Genomic DNA, 17,227 nt, shown 5'->3' on the forward strand with positions numbered 1-17,227 from the left:
GTGGTAGTGATTTCCAAAGATAAATCTTGGAGGATTCCTGACAGTTCCTCTATAATTAACAAGATTAGGTCCAAGCTGCACTTATTTAGGATGGCGTACCATCTGTCAAGAAAGGTCTTTGAATTTTTGCATAGGGAAGGTTTTAACGCAATGCGTAGGCCGCGGGGAATACGGAGTGATTTGTGATATTTAATTAGGGTATTGGCGTGAAGTTTTTGATTCACACGGCGTTTCGATAAGTAGAGTAGTTGCTTGAGACATTGTTCCTTCGTTCTGCTGGAATGTGTTTGGGTTAAATCATCGTTGATCAGTGCATATATCCTTTCCGTTGCGTCGGAATCAAATGCCAATGTCTCGGCATGTGCTTCAGTGGATTTAGATATGTCCTCGTATTGCATCTTGAAGATGATCCAGAGGGCGTGCTGCCAGCCTGCAAGGCAGTGGAAAGTAGATATGAAGCTAGAGAAGAGGCTTAGGCGCACAGCAAATGTGAGATAAACAAAAGTTGTGAAGGGCGGTTAATGAGATGAGACACAATGAAGGTGCTCCAACAGGTGACGTAACTGGCCAATACGTCCAGAAATATAACAGAACAGTGTGTTACGTGATACGTAAGCACATCCCTGTATATGGGCACACTTTTAGAGTTCAGCGTTGCTGATTCAAGAAACAGTTCAAATGAGGATGTTTTTCAAAAGTTTGTGTATTTAGTACATTTTCAAGTCATCAATTGTACGGTGGCGTTACATCACGCCATATGTTCCAATGACAGTAATCAAATGATTAATGTTGCAAGGTATGCTCCAATGCATTTCGGACTCGTGTAGTCCTTTATCAAGGAGCACTGTGGGAAGGATACAATAACTGCATGTTAGATCAACGAAAAAAATAAGTAATTGAAAACTTTGTGTGCATGCTATCTAAACACGCGTGAATGGATGAATACCAGGAAGAAATTCAGTGCATGCAAGTTCAGGAAATTGAATGAGGAAGCATGCGGTCAATAGATCGTGATAGGAATTGTGCCGGTTTAACTAGGGAGGGGAGGTGAATAAACATGTGGAACCCATTGTGCGGCGCGTTAAATAAACCTAAAGGCAGCGTTGGTATTAGAAAGTGATCGCTAAGCGGAGCGGTAGTTAAACGATGTAAAATGAGTCTTACACTTCCGAATAAGTCAGCGGCTCACATCGGTGCTGCAACCAACAGAGGGAGAAAATCAGCGGTTTGTCATAAAAGCGGAGACGCTTGTACAAACGGGTAAACTGCCCGGCGTGCAGTCGCGTTAACTTACTGTGGGGGTTTGAAGAGGATGACTGCATCTCTCGAGCTTCGCGGAGTTACTGCGGAGTTCGTGGGGAGGGTGGAAGGGGTTAGAAATAAAGAAAAGACACCCGAGTGAATGTGAAAACCGTGGTGGCCCATGGGAAACAGTTTTACATTTTTTTAACTGTTTCTGGCTGCTTTTCTATTTATCAATACGAGTATGGCTGTACCAACAAATGTGGTCAGACACTTTAGAGCGGAAGAGCATATTATTGAGTATTTATCAGGATATTTGTACATATATTTATTTATATGTTTTTATATTTATTCAATGTGCTGCTATTTTGGTGGTATCTATCACTTCTGCTCGATTTTATGTATGTTACATCTATTTCTGACCTTCCACATAATATTCAGTGTGTGGAAATGCAGCAGTATGTTTTCTAGGTCTATTAGCCAAAACACTGCAGCTGATGCACATAAAACACGTCATAATTTTTTCACTTTAAACATACTTTTTTCACTTTAAATGTACAATCCGCCCGCTCAACTGTGTCATGTGATCAAGGCCCCACGCAGGCTGAAACGCGTTATGGCGGCGGTGGTGTTGGGCACTAAATAAATATACTGCACCACCAACTGGGTTCGCTTCATCTGTTGTCTCACAGTTCCCGATGACGATTTTTGACACACACAAACACACATATCAAAATTCTGTAACTTCGGTAAAGAAACCAAAAAGGACACAATGCATTTCGACAAACAGTCTTCTTTAGATGCCTTATCGTCGGAATAAAGAGTCCCACACTTATTAGTACCTCCTTGGCTCCTCCCAATAGTTGGAGTGCAGCGTGCTCTAGAGTCTTTTAACTTGCGGTTTGATGAAGACTACAATCCCCATAAGTTTATAGAGTGGTGCTTGACTTCAAAGGAGCCCAGATTAACCCGCAATCTGGTGCCACTAATGGCCTGTAGAGGTGAGTGTTACAGGTCTATTTGACTCCGATGCAGATGTTTATCGTTCCTTCTCCAGTCCCCAAATGTGTGTGTGTGTGTATATATATATATATATATATATATATATATATATATATATATATATATAGCCATTGGCCAACATAGTACAACCATTTGGCATTAAAATGGTCACGTACGCCGATGAAAACTTGTTGTGGCCTTAAATCATCCTGAAAATTAATCTGCTAGTTTAGGTCCCTGTCTAGAGAAAGTTGTACAATGGATGGAGCTCTCCTGTTTAAAATTAAACAGGGATAAGACCAAATTCATGCGCCTAGGCAATCCTCCCATCTCTAGTACAGGGCCAACTTGGCCAAAATGTTTAGGCCCCACCACACCGGAAAAAAACAGACCATTTGCTTACAAAGTGGCTAAATTGTGAAACACCCTTCCCCTTGATATTCGACAGGAAACCAATCATCTATCTTTAAGGAAAAAACGTAAAACCTGGCTATAGCAGACTCGTCCCCTAGGTCCACGTCTGCAGATAGCGCTGGGATGCCTTAGGGTAGCTATGCGCTCTATAAATGTTTATTTCATTCATTCCATTTTGTGGATTTTAAAACTGCATTCAACCAGTTCATAATACAAGCATCATGAAACAAGCTCAATGGGAGGGGGTCAGAGAGATCAATAAAGGGGTCTGGGTTGCTTTTTAATCTTAGTTGATATGGCAATACATTTATTTACATGCCCTCAGTTGGCTTGCCAGCCTAAGCAACCAAAAAGAACAGGACAACCTGACCAGGGTTCAGCACAACCAAAACATTAGTCCAAGTAAAAGTAATATTGGTGCAGCACACTTCCCGTGCCCGTTGTCCCCAGGCACAAATACGGTCAGCTAATTATGAACAAGTTAGATAAAGAGTCTATGAGCCCCTATAGTCTCGCTTGCTCGATGCGCATGCGCATCGACAGGCGAGACCTAACAAAAAGGTGGGAGGCGCACCCATTAAGGAATTACACAAATGCTTTTAGTCCAAACGTTTTTTTTCTTCTTTATTTAGGTAATTTTACCCAATGCACATACACAGCCAACGTGTTTAGTTACTGGTTGGAACTTCGTCAGGGCTTATGCTCTACTGTTTAGGTTCAAACTAAGAGCCGATTGTAGTTGAAAAACGGACGTTATTAAGAGAATGCAAATCCATCAATCGGGGAAATGCCTGTACTTTCTTGCAGAAAATAGGCCAGAGAGCTGTACATGTAAGCGACACCGTAACGTGAAAGAACTTCACAGGTCCACAAGTTTATAAAAGACACAGATGCTCTACTTGATAAAATTCAAGCTGATACTGATGGGCGTAATCTTTGAAGGAGAAAACCCAGTCCACTACCAAGAGTAAAGGAAGCACTGGCCCTTCCAATATTCGCAGGGATAACTAATAACGATGTGGAGTCCTGGATATATTAGTATTTCCTCCTATGTATAAAAGAGGATGCTTGGCCTGGGTCTAAATCCAAACAGCAGCCACGCGGACCTTTAAAGTTCCTGGTCAGTAATAGCGACCTCCCGGCATGGTAACACGGGTTGGTAGATCAAACGAAGCCTACCCTGCCCACCTTCTGACCTGTTTCTCGCCACCTCCCATAAAGCAGATTATCAAAGTGGTTAAAACGTCTAAATATGGGGCTCCGCAAGATCCCTGTCCCCTGAAAATATTGCATTTGGTACCGGAAGTGGTTAGTGAGCAACTGTGGGTCTTGTTTAAAGGGATAATTGGGTCAAGTAGTTTTCCTGCTGCATGGAAAAATGCTTCAATTCAATTTTACCACTTTTGAATAAATTTGAGCTGGACCTAGCTGAGCCAAGCAACTATAGATGCATTTCAAGACTACCCTTTCGCGCAGAAATATTGTAAGAAAATACTTACTTTGCAACTCTCATCCTTTATCTCCTCCGAAAACCTATTGGATCCATCGCAATATGGGTTCCGTGAGGGGCACAGTACAGAAACGGCCCCGATTATGGCCACCGAGGAACTGAGATCTATATGTACAATCCTATCACACCAACTTTAGATATTTCACAAGAAACATTGTCACAAATTTCAATACACAAGAATAATACAGATTGAATTATATGTATGGCTCATTTAATCTTTAAGACTTTCTCCAAGTCCAGCCAACACGTGTTTCGTCGAATGGGCAGGAACCCACGACTTCATCAGGGCTGGGAAAGAAAATATAATACAAACGATATTGGAGTGTCGAGATACATGGTCTCGTGGTCACAATTTATACATGTTGTTAATTTTTTGGATATTTTAGTTTACATGTCATGCAAGTGAGAATGTTATATTTAGGGACATATAGCATTTCCCGTACAGGACAGATATGTTGTATATCTCTTATCATTATGTGAGAAAAACTTGCTAGGAACAAAGAGGTGGGAGAGAGAAGGTCTCTCCCATAGAAAGGTGAAGGTTGCCTCATTATATTAGAGACATGAAGATGCCCCACAGTTCGTGAAGTCATTCACTTCATAGGTTGTGCCAGAATTCCAATCTCTTACCGGCGGTGTGCTTTCACAGTCGGGTATTACCGCTTTCGTGCCATATTAAGTGATTTATACAGGTGCCCGTGCAGAGTCTAGTTTTTCGCAATTATGGATGTGTATTTCTCCAATTGTGAGGTGCCTAAAATAGTTGTTGAGGCAGAGTATGAATACTCAGGCTTACCTTGTATTCGTTAATGGTATATTTTATGCCTGTAAATTATCAAAAGTTTTACTAAAATGAATTTCATAAAGATTTATGATCAACATGTCAGTACAGGAATAATAGTGAAATTGAGTAAACCAGCCCAGAGACGTACCTTCTGGCTGGTTATACTTCCGACCCAGCCTCACGTGGCATGGGTTGAAAATCTCTTTTGACCCCGATTATTTATCCTTTATTTCGAGCTGTGGAAAGATATATAATGTATATATTGTGTATTAACCAGGTGGAATACTATTGCGTCTAAAGAACAGCTAGTATCTCCTATTGTTAACTTCATATCATTAATGGGGTAACGAGCTTACCTTCTAACTAGTGGTAAGTCTGTAATCTCAGACGTGATCGGGATATTTTGAAGTTCCGATCCAATTATTAGAGGGATCGATGTTCACCTTGGTTATTTATTGAGTAATCGTCCTCACGCCAGCTGTCGATCATGTAATGGAGAGAAAATCACATATACGGAAATTCGTTAATGTTCCGTAATTCCGTTGATCTCTAACTTAAAGCATAATTCTCTATTCCGTTCCGATATCTTACCTTCCTATTTTGAAGTCATGAGGCGGTATTGTGGCTCCGTGTCGAGCAGGTTCTTCCGTATTTTGGAAAGCCTGCGTCTATTACCCGGAAGTATATATGTCCCTAGGGTTCGCCTTCCTGCGCATGGAAACTAGACTGTCTACGTAAGACCAGTCGCATCGTTTCTGTCCGCCATATTGAGACGGTGTCTGTTATGTAGATACACCGTGATATTGAAAGTTGTGCAAAGCTGGTGCCCGTGATTCTGTTTATACAAATCGAGTGCGGGGCGAAGCGTCGAGTGCTACTTACGAATTGCGTTTTGTCCCGTTAAGGTGTATCCCTATATATTTAACAAGTGCTTGTCACCTGGTGATGTCCGATTTCCAAACCATGGGGCCAAGTACATGTAGATAATAAAGTAGACAAGCATTTATAGTATGCCAAATTGACAGTTTTGTCATATTAACATATCATTAATCAATATACAATTATACAAAGTACTGTGAGGCAAGCATTGTACTGTATAATATTTAAGTTAAATTGTTATATCAGAGATTAATGAACTGTGGGACATCTTCATGTCTCTAATATAATGAGGCAACCTTCACCCTTTCTATAGGAGATATCCTCTCTCTCCCACCTCTTTGTTCCTAGCAAGTTTTTCTCACATAATGATAAGAGATATACAATATATCTGTCCTATACGGGAAATGCTATATGTCCCTAAATATAACATTCTCACTTGCATGACATGTAAACTAAAATATCCAAAAAATTAACATGTACAAATTGTGACCACGAGACAATGTATCTCGAAACTCCAATATTGTTTGTATTATATTTTCTTTCCCAGCCGTGATGAAGTCGTGGGTTCCTGCCCATTCGACGAAACACGTGTTGGCTGGACTTGGAGAAAGTCTTAAAGATTAAATGAGCCATACATATAATTCAATCTGTATTATTCTTGTGTATTGAAATTTGTGACATTGTTTCTTGTGAAATATCTAATGTTGGTGTGATAGGATTGTACATATACTTGAATCTACGGATTACGGTGGGTAAGGATGACAACCCATACCTAGGCACTCAACAACCAAAAATAATAGTGAATCTGGGATTGTTTTGCCTATATAGTTTTAAGCGCCAAAACCACCTAGAACTGTCATCCTTCTATTCCCTAGAACTGAGATCTATGTTGGATGATGGGGAGGGGGGGGGGGGGGATATTATTAGATCAGTGGCCTTCGAAACCTTGAACCACACTATTTTAATCAACATACTCTCAGAACTGGGTATTAGAGGACCGGCCCTTATATTGTTGACCCCCTTCCTCTCTGATAGAGTCCAATCAGTTGAAGTGGAGCTTTTGCTTCAGAACAGTACTCGCTCCCGTGCGGGGTGCCTCAGGGCTCTGCCCTCAGCCCCACGTTGTTCAATTTGTAAGTCTCCCCTCTGGCCAAAATCATCAGGCAATGTGGGTTCTCAGTGGTCTTGTACGCTGATGACACCCAGTTGGTGTCAGAAGTTGAAAAGCCTACATTGGCTACCGGTGGAGAAGAGAATTATATTCAAAGCACAATGTTTAGCTTTTAAGGGACTCCATGGGGCAGGACCGGACTTCTTGAAAAAGCAATTGAAATGGCATACACTAACCAGAAATTTGAGGTTGGCTCAGTGCAAACTCCTTCAAATGCCCAGAATTAAAAGTTTGTTGGGGCGGAAGAAGTTTTATTTCAGGAACTGTTAACCCCTTCCCTGCTGGGTACATTCCCCCGCTGTGCTGGGGGGGGGGGGGTGGAGGGGGGGCCCATGCAGCGCCCCCATGCTCATGAGGAGCTCAGCTCGTCATGAGCTACAGTGCTCCTGTGCTCATGACGAGCTCAGCTCGTCACAGCCACACCTGTTTCTTTAGAACGTTCAGAACAGCAGGGGAATTAGCCCAGCGTGCGAGCGTTGTAAAGGCCATGACGAGCTCAGCTCGTCATGAGCACCGGAGCACTGTAGCTCATGACGAGCTGAGCTCGTCATGAGCATGCAAGGGGTTAAAACCTGGAACCCGCTTCCCGGTGAAATAAAGAATTGTCCGACTATCCTGCCTTTCAGAAAAGCTTTAAAAACCTGGTTGTTTGTAAATTAAGTTCAGTACTGGATAGCGTGGCAACCTTTTTCCATCCGGCTCAAGCGCCTGAATGCCGTTTGGCATTTGTTGTAAATAAATGTTTAAATCAAATCTGTACGTTGATAGCAGGATGATAAATTATGTGGAATTAATATTTATGATCCATTTAATGGACCTTGTATGTGCGTGTACTGCAACCTACTATGCCAATTCTACTATATCTAAAATGGACTGCGTGCAAGTCTTGCTCTAGTGACCATTTGTTTAAATAATTATATAATTAGACATTAAGGGCATGATTTTTTTCTTCAGTTACAAAAAGATGTGTGGTGTGTTATCTTTTCAGCATCACGTTATAAAGCAACACCCTGCTTGTGGTGCCGCTAAAGAAACAGTTGGCCATTTTCTATTTTCCTGTACAGCCTACTCTGACCCAAGACGTATTTGGCTAACACCAATATGTAAAAATCTGGGCACCACTAGTAGTACTGTAGCTCTACGTATCATATGCACAAGCACTTTAATGCCTTTAGCGATAGCTACAGCTAAGTATCTCGGATGGGCATGGTCTATTAGACAGAGACGGTTAGTCACTTGATTGTTTTTCTTTTAGTTAGTCGGTCTGCAACTTATACTGTCATTTTTAATCAGAAAATTATTTTATTCCAAAACATTTATCCTGTACTTTTACAAAAATGTTTTCTATAGAATATTATTCTGTACTTTGTATTTGAATTTTAATATACTATCAAGTCTTATCTTTAACTGGACGTTTTATTCTTTAACAGTAATGATTGTTAATCTGTTTTTTATATTGTTCTATGTACTTGCTTTAATGAGTGAACCTCGAATAAAGCATTATTTGACTTGACTTGCAACAATTGTTTAAAAGTCCTGGCAGCCAAGACATTGAACTCCCTCCTCACCCACCTACGGCTGACCCTGGATCACCTCTCCTTCAGGAAACAACTCAAGACCTGGATGTTCGAGCAATAGCGACCCCCCCCCCCCACACACACACCCCCCTCGGCGCCTTGAGACCCTTACGGGTGAGTAGCGAGCTATACAAATTCTTGTGAGTGAGAGAGACTATACTGATCATTAGAAATTGAAAATTAAAATGGTCATCAGAGACCTCATCCAATTCGATAGAACATGCGATCGCTTTTCTTTACAACCATTTAATCTGGCATGTTCCAATTGTAAACGGAAGCTTGGTGTGGTGAAGAAACTCTTTACTTTACAAAAATAGGGGAGGCTCAGTGGTAGGAGATATCTGCTATTTGAAAATAAAGCCCCATTCAAGTTGTAACAACTCAGGTAAGTGAATCAGATAGCACAGCTAAATCTCTTCCTTAACTGGTATGCTAAAACATTTAATCACAGGAACAACTAGGAAGTAATCCCTAATAAATAAAAGAACCGAGATATTTTTTAACATGGTAGTGCAGTGCCTATGGGTATATGTTGATAAATACTAGTGTTTAATGTTACAGGAGTGACTTTCAAGGAGAAGAGTAAAGCAAAAGCTGTTTATAGAGTAAAATAAACGGCCATCCTGCATTTTTTCGACATGGTTATAACATAAGGGCTTCAATAATTATTTACATGATAAAACATTAATAAATGACAAGCATATTTAGACATTTAGACTGGGCCGATCACTGCAACTGGATCTAACCAGCATATGGAAATAGGCACAGTAGTTGCTGTTTGTGTGTGGAAGAATAGCCGCTTGTACACCTGACATTTCAACGCACTAATCGTAAAGAACTGAAATCTGGTTCAATAACTGGATAATTGCTTGAAAACTGGAGATTCAATTATGAATTGACAGAATGTATTATTGGAGTAATTTAAAATCTTGAGAAATAGGAAAACTGGTTTTATTTCTGAATTATTGCTCATGATGAATAAATAATACTCAGATCTTAGAATATTGTAACACATTAATTAGACAAAGTTCATATGGTTAGAAATGCAGTGAAAACTAACAATTTAAGTTAAAAAAATATGTTCATATGTATGCACCAAAAATAGACTGCAAAACGTAATCCAGATGCTGTTAGTTTTTTTAAACTTAAATGTGCAAGTATTGCACATTACGCTTTTTTAAAAATTATTGTGGATAGTGTGACTACGCGTGTTTCCATGTCACTAAGATGTTTCAATTATTCACCACACACTAAAATATCCTGCACACTAATATATCCTGCACCCCCTAGTCCAACCCTGTTGCGTATTCAAGAACAAGCTGGATCAAGCATCAGGAATAAATTGCTTAGTTTTTTGTAAGACCCTCACACACTATTAGCGTCATGCTTCACCATCAGATCTTATCCTAGTCCATAAAAACCAGGATAGGCTCAGTCATTTTTCAGGGAGCACTTTTCAAATTAAAAAAAAAATTCACAGCAAAGATAAAAATGCCTTGGGATGCCCAATAATAAGGGATTCCGGGTATCTTAGGCAAGGTCAAAAAACATGATGAATTGAAGGGGTCTCTAAAAAGATAAGTATTCTAAGGGGTGGAGGAGCACTGGGGAAAAAAGGTATGAGAACTGTGATGTTATGCTCAATGGGGACAGGGGATGAGTGAGCCTAGGGGACAGGTTCAAAGGTGTTGCTAAAAAACTAAAATATTCAGTCACTTTTTTTTCTTCAGTCTTCCACCTTCAGGTAACTACATATAACTACATATAAAAACAAAGCAGCCTCTATTAGTTAATGCACTGCATAGGTGTGTCTGTAACCAGAGAGCCACAGAACTGAAACCCGGTAGGTGCAGTGGAGAACAGGGGCTTGTGTATGTTTAAAGCAACGAGGTCAGTCTGACAGAAAACACTGTGGACATGTATGTCATTATTTTAAACTTGCATTACACAAATTGTAGGATAGGCTTTATATAACTGTCTTTCAAAAGCACACACTTCACAGCTCAGATGGAAACTTCCTTGCAATACCACTTAAAAAGAAAACAATCTGCGTCATCAGGAAGCTTCAAGTGATTCTATTAATTAAAGCCAAAATAGGCTTCCAAGCACTCTTTACGTTTGCAGTTTGACAAGTTGAACACGTTTACAATTGTTCTGCCTGAAGCTTCAGCGGAAGCATTTCAACTCAGAATAAACTGTTCTGGAGCGGTTGTCTTTCAACAAAAAAAAGTGAACTGTTTTTCGTAAAATTAAAAATGTATGGGAACGTCGTGCCCTCAGATCCCTCCTACTAATACTGGTGGTATTCTTACACCTCTCTTTTTTGCAACGTTTGTGCGAGTTCAAGGACAACCTACATAATCACGCAGGCTAAATTTGTCTCACGAGTCGCGCACATTCAAGTGTCCTAAAGTTTAACAGGCTACAGATACGCCAAATGTGCTGTATCGATCATAACCAACTTAAGTGCCTTAAAGTCATTTTTGCTGCAATTGCTGTGCTAAGGTAGTGACAAACCCAAAAGACTGTTTCTTAATTAAGAACGCCCCCCCCCCACCCACTTCTGTTTTTTAAAGACTGTCCCTGCCCAACTACCTGTTTGCACAGGCATTGCAAATGGAAGTGGTGGATCACTTACTACAGCAAGTAATTATCAGGTAAGAAAGTCTGCAGCCCTTCATTAAATTAGGAACTGTCAAAGCTCACCAAAATGTAACAGTGGTGAAAGGACTAGCAAGCAAGACCATGCACATATTGTTGCTGAAAGCATCAGCATCTATACACATTATGGCCTATTTTGGGAGCAAAACTCGTATCTGGTGCTATTAATTGTACCCAATAAATTCTATATGATAATTATAGGGTGCAGTTACTTCTGCATGCACCTTGGGGAGCACTCATAATTGTGGCCCAAATAGTCTGGGATCTGTATATGGACATGTAAAGATTTGTTTTGGGGCATTATTGAGTCTTTCCACCAGAAAAGACAGGCATGCTTCATAATGTGATAGAGATTAGGATGCTAGCTGATACTTCAAATAAAGTGATTTATTGTACATGGCTAAGTAATTGCTGAACACAAGAGGCCTGTCGTAAAGTAGCCTGAACACATTAGGGCTGTCCTAAAGTAGCCTGAACATATACAATATGCACAGTTTAGTAAATGATGCAACGTCAGTGCAGGGCTCACACAGTGTACCTACATATGAAGGTTAAACGAGCATGAACAACAGTAGCAGACATGTAAAAATAAACGATACCTCCAAGATTCAATCAGCAAATATAAAAGTGTGAATAACTAAAAAATACTATAAAAACCATATACTTGACAAAACGACTTCAGAAAAGATTCTAATGCACAGTTGCCAAAAGTTGAAAGGCAAGTACAAATTGAAGGATTCACAAGTACATATCAAGGGATGCAAAACATTCTCCCAAATAGGAGGGGGAACAAACAATGTCCTGCTATATTCAAGAGATGTTATAATAAAAGATCGCCGGTATACGAGAGTGAGGTATTATTCATCAAGAAGAAACATGCATTGGCAAATCCAACCAGTCTAGCATTCACTGCTGGTTGTGTCATGGTTTTTGCAAACAAATCTATTTTGTTGGGCTCTTGTCAATCTAAAAGAAAAAATATTTTGAGCTCAAAAATCACACATCTGGCTTGGCAGTTCGGGCTGGACTGTTCCCATGGGGCAAAGGGTCAAGACTGATTTGCATATGGCTAGGTTCAAACTGGAATGGCATGGTGAGCAAAAAAACGACGGATTTAGTCCTAGATCTCTGTACTGGGGTGAATGTATGACATGGTTCTACATTATGTCCATCAACTGTTGTTTTTGCAAAAATCACATTGTTACAGTTGGTCACCAAAGGGAATTACTCTGTGTGGATGTCCTCTTGTTACACCGCAGAATGGCATCAATGACAGTGAAATTAGCCAATGGCCGAAAAGGGCTTCCCTAATGCCCCGGGTTCTATGCTGCAGTGGGTGGAAGAAAAGTGCGAATGACCCCTTAAAGACCACTGGATGAGCGCATATGGCAGGAATGCTGTACGTATATTTTTGCTAAAATCAAAAAGGTACTGCTTGAAGGCAAACGAAGAAAATAAGCATAAACAACAACAGATAACAGCTTCAAGTTCTAAAAAACCTCAAAACCCGTAACCAAAATCAAATAAGTAGAGATTTCAAAGCAAGCAGGTTTGGAAATTTCAGGTCCTCACCTGCAATGTAAATTTCATCTAGCTTTTCAGCTACTTTCTGTGGCAAACCTGCATCGAGCAACGTCTGGAAATGTTCTGAATGGGTAATCACTGTCGAAGAATTCAAAGCGTCATCAGTGCCATTCCCATTGACATGTTCTGAAGCCATGTTGCCAGAATGCTGTTGAAATGCAATAAATAGCAATATTCAATACAAAGACCGGCATCGCTGAAACGTCTCTCAAAAGAAAACTGGGTAAGAACTGGAAACTCCGCCACACGACTAAAGGCACGGGCCACTTTGATCGTGACCTACTATGGACGATAAGGGTTCAGGTTTCCCATATTCAGTGTAAGCGAGTACTTCACTCAGTCCTCAGTATCTGCAATAATTCGGAAATGAAAAACTACAAGTACTTAAAAACAGGACCGGGTGAACTACTCTCAACGAAAACTGCCAACTCCGTTTTTAAGAGCATGTGATCTAATTTAAGATCAGTTCACCAGAGTAGTGGGTTAATATTTACGACTGTGTATAATAAGGCTCTTTTTAAATGGCGCAGAGTAAACGAGTGCTTCCGGGAGGACTAACTATATGCATGTAAGATTTAAGCATCCCACCCAAAAGGGAGTGGCCTCTAGTCGACATTAAAGGGCTGCTCCAGTTTCCAAGAGTACTTCCCAGTACAAATGTGTACAGTAAACCCTGCCGTTAATATGTCCTAGTTGAGTCAAATTAGTAGAAATCGCACGATAGACCGTGAACACGCTTTGCAGTTATAGTGACCACATAACTCCTCTCCGTGTCAACTGGAAAACGCTTTTCCCGTCTCGGGCTCGCCTTTTACAGAATCAGGCATCACGAGGTGCAGCCCAGGTAAATGGATCTACAACGAAGGCTCGCCCGATGCACTGAGTTAAGTGAAGCGGCGGAGCTGCTGACAATATAACAAAAGAGTAACCTGGTCATTGTACTTGCAAAGCACTGTCATTACTAAGTTTGTAAACTTTCTGAGAACACAGAAGAATCCATACTTCACCTATCTTAAGTAAGGTGGTGTCAACCAAACAGCTTTCAGTTTTAGACCCCGGAAAAGGCAGTCAACCTGAGCTTTAGGTCACCCGCATGGGGGTCGAATAGTGAAACTAAACCGGCTTGACACTCACTGACCCTCCTCTTCCCGTGTCACGTGCAAAGCATTAGCCGATAGCAACATGAAAGCCTATCCGACCCACTCCCCGCAATTGAGAGGAAGCAGCTCTCCCCACTCCCCAGCTCACGACTCCATTGACACGGCGCACGTGCTCCGATAGAGGCTGTCCTCTTCAGATAGCGCCCTGCTGGCTCGTGCGCCCCTTATACCATGCCACCTCCCTGACCAACATACGGGTAACCCATATAGGGGGATGCTAATCCACACAGCTATTTCTCTGACAAGCTCGCCCCTCACAGCGGGGTGAGGCCGGTAACCGGCACACAAAGCCCGGCCATGCGGGCGGCCTAGCGCCCCTAAACATAGCCCCGGCCACGAGGATGAAGACAGGTTGGGGCAGGGGCTCGGAGGGTAGGGGACACCCCGGTGCACACACCTCGCAGCTCTGGCTTCCTTCCCTGCGTGTAGTGGCGGCAGCACTGCCCCCCACTCAATTCCTCCAGCGGCGAGTGTAGCGCTCGCAAAATGGCGGCCGCGCCTCACGCTGCTGGCAGCCCGCGAGCCCGTTCGGTGGCGCGCTCCCGCAGCCGCCGGCCGTTTGCACTGCGCGTGCGTGCGCCGGGGTGGCAAGTTCGGAGAAGTGACAGGAAGAAGCAGAGCCGGGGTTTCTTGGGCATAGAGGAAGGGGTTACTGTAGCTCGTAATTGCACGCTTTCCGATTCATGCCGAATCCATTCCCAATTCTTGAACGCTTGCACAAGTCCAAGCGCGCGCGCGCCTCCGCTGGACTCGGGGGATGGGACACGTCATTAAAGTCAGTCAGTGTTCGTGACGCTTCTAGTGTGCGCATGTGTTGGCATTCGGCGGTAGAGTAGTAACATTCTAGTAGTCAGTACCCAAGCCAGCTGGCGAAACCGAACTTTTAGGATGTGTCTGTTGCATGGCCCAGTGAATGTGGGAATTCGCCAGAGAGTCTACAGAGAACGAGATTTGCAATTTTTTCCAGACGCATCACTCGTCTCCTCCAAAGATCGACGTTGCCCTGACCATCGTTTGCAGGAAAGCAAAACTGAAGTGTACGTTTTCACTATAGCAGGATCATCGATATACTTATGTAAGGTAACTGTTGATAGCGCAAATATGTCTTAACCACTTTATAACACACTGTTACCGATTTAGACACAAAAACCTGAATGGGCAAATGTCACTAGAGACGAACGAAGTGATGCACCATACCTGCCAAATGGCAGGGTGCCACCGTGTATCATACGGCTTTATCTCTCTTCCTAGGGCAACCAGAATTTTAAAGCCAAAAACTGGGACATTTCACAAAAATAGAAGGACTACAAGTTTACTTCAAGCGAGCGCATAGAATGACAGCGCTCCACAGGAAAGAATTACAGAACCAGCAATAAGAACAAAAATAAAAAGCAATTTAAAAACCCAGTAGTTTGCCTGTGAATTACATTTTTTTAACAACTGCTAACTATCCCTGCTTTGTAAAATATAAAAAAAAATCCTGCCACTTTCTAACAACCGGGACATGAGCTAAATTTCCTGAAATCTGCTGTTGAAAAACCGGGGGCGTTCTAGGCAAAACCGGGATGCCTGGTATATCCCTTCAAATGGTCACCCGGTGAGGAGTCGAAATCGCAGGGAGAACAAGCTGAAAACCACTGTTTACAGTGGATTTCGAGATCGTTTTCAGAGGTTATAAGAAGCCAATGTCCATTAAAAGGTGTAAAAACACCTCAGGACATCGGCGACAGCCTCAATGACCCTTTTTCTTGGTGGGGGGTTTGGTGAGGGGCAGAGTGCCTCTTGTATAGCTCTCAGCACCTGGCCTGCCACCTCCTCACAGGGTGAAGTGATTTTGTAAGTTGGTAGTTATGCTACAGCAATAGAGACAAGTGAAGTAACTAATGATGAGGCCTGTTAGAACTGGGGGTCTCTAGTTGGCAGAGGTAGGTACCTTTGACCAAATAGGGACCCTTTCTTCTAAGTCAGGGAAAGGGGATTACACTACTGGATAAACCCTGCTCACCCCCTTGGTAGCTTGGCACGAGCAGACAGGCTTATCTCAGAGGCAGTGTGTTAATCATTTGTGAACACATACAATCATACAGTGAAAACATTGCAGATGGACACCACACAGGTTTTAGAAAAAGAAGTATTCTTTATATAGACTTAACAGAAGACCAGAAAAGACAAAAATCCACAATACTGTACTCAATATAATCTTACAGCAATATAATCAAACAGCCGAAGCACCGGGCAGAACCGAAATGCGGCATGGCCGAGGTTTAAACCACAAGCTTGCCAATCCGCCCTCCGCACATCATGAGGCAGTCTTTTTGGACCATCGTTCGATCTACGCCATAGGATTTTGATCCGGTACCGACGCTCCCCCCCTCACAGTACCTGACCGCGCGCCCAGCACATAGTTTCACGGAAGGCCAAGCCCATGATCAGTGCGCCAGCTGGCCCCCCTGCAACAGGGGTGCCTGCTCATGCGCTGAATATCTCCTCGCGGCGACCGTGCTCTCACGCTGAGGGGCTCTGAAGATAACGCACAGAGACCAATGATAAGGAGCCGCCACTTTTAAACAAGCAAGCTCTGCCCTCGGCTCTCACGCAAATAATCTTTTTGATCTCACTGCTTCTGACCCTTGGGAAACAAATCCCTCATGTGTGGTCCCCCAATTCAGTGGTGATTTGGGTGGACACACCCTGATTGATCAGTACAAGCCTCACCATTTTGTGCCTGAACAGATTAACTTCAAAATGGCAAACTTTATACGTTAATTAAACAAAGGACCACTCACCCCACATCACCTCATGGACAAAGACATAGGACTAATAGACAGCACGCTACCAAACACAAACAAAGGAGATCGAAAAAGGACTTGCCCCTCTCTCTCACAATTTGGTGGCCATCTTTGAATGAAGCCCCGTCTACAGCTCCACTGGTATTTCAATCCTGTTGCTCTTTTCACTTAAAATCATCCCCATCTCTTTACCTCTTATCCTTCTCCTTTATTTTATCTCCTATCTTTGTTCACCCCCAACTATCCTTCCCATGTTTTCTTCATGATTTCGCTACCCGTCCTTCAGATGTTCTCTTCTTCGCCTCTTTTCAGCTCTACCACCATCTATTTTAAATATCAATCCTATTCCTACACTATACAATTGTATTTTTAGTGCGCTTATTTTGCCACCCCTCTACCACACCCCCTTCTAACCTGCTTTTATTTGCTTCTCTTTTTGTATTTCATTGTACAG

At 42.2% G+C, this 17,227-nt stretch overlaps 1 protein-coding gene across 7 annotated transcripts in view; it reads right to left on the minus strand.

The window, feature by feature from the left end:
* SYNCRIP (synaptotagmin binding cytoplasmic RNA interacting protein) overlaps positions 1–14,756 on the minus strand; it is a 640,060-nt gene extending 625,304 nt beyond the window's left edge. For 5 of the 7 annotated variants that reach the window (XM_086926590.1, XM_086926589.1, XM_086926588.1 and 2 more), the window contains exons 1-2: positions 14,382–14,736; positions 12,813–12,972 (exon numbers count right to left, since the gene is read on the minus strand). In XM_086926590.1, coding sequence (XP_086782716.1) covers positions 12,813–12,960 — 148 coding nt within the window. In that variant the 5' untranslated portion in view covers positions 12,961–12,972; positions 14,382–14,736. Of the gene's footprint in view, positions 1–12,812; positions 12,973–14,381 lie in introns of all 7 variants that reach the window. The other 2 variants (XM_086926591.1, XM_086926592.1) reach the window with 2 other exon arrangements.
* Positions 14,757–17,227: the final 2,471 nt, after the last annotated feature.

The sequence above is a fragment of the Lissotriton vulgaris genome, chromosome 6 (assembly GCF_964263255.1).
Source record: "Lissotriton vulgaris chromosome 6, aLisVul1.2, whole genome shotgun sequence".
NCBI lineage: Eukaryota > Metazoa > Chordata > Amphibia > Caudata > Salamandridae > Lissotriton > Lissotriton vulgaris.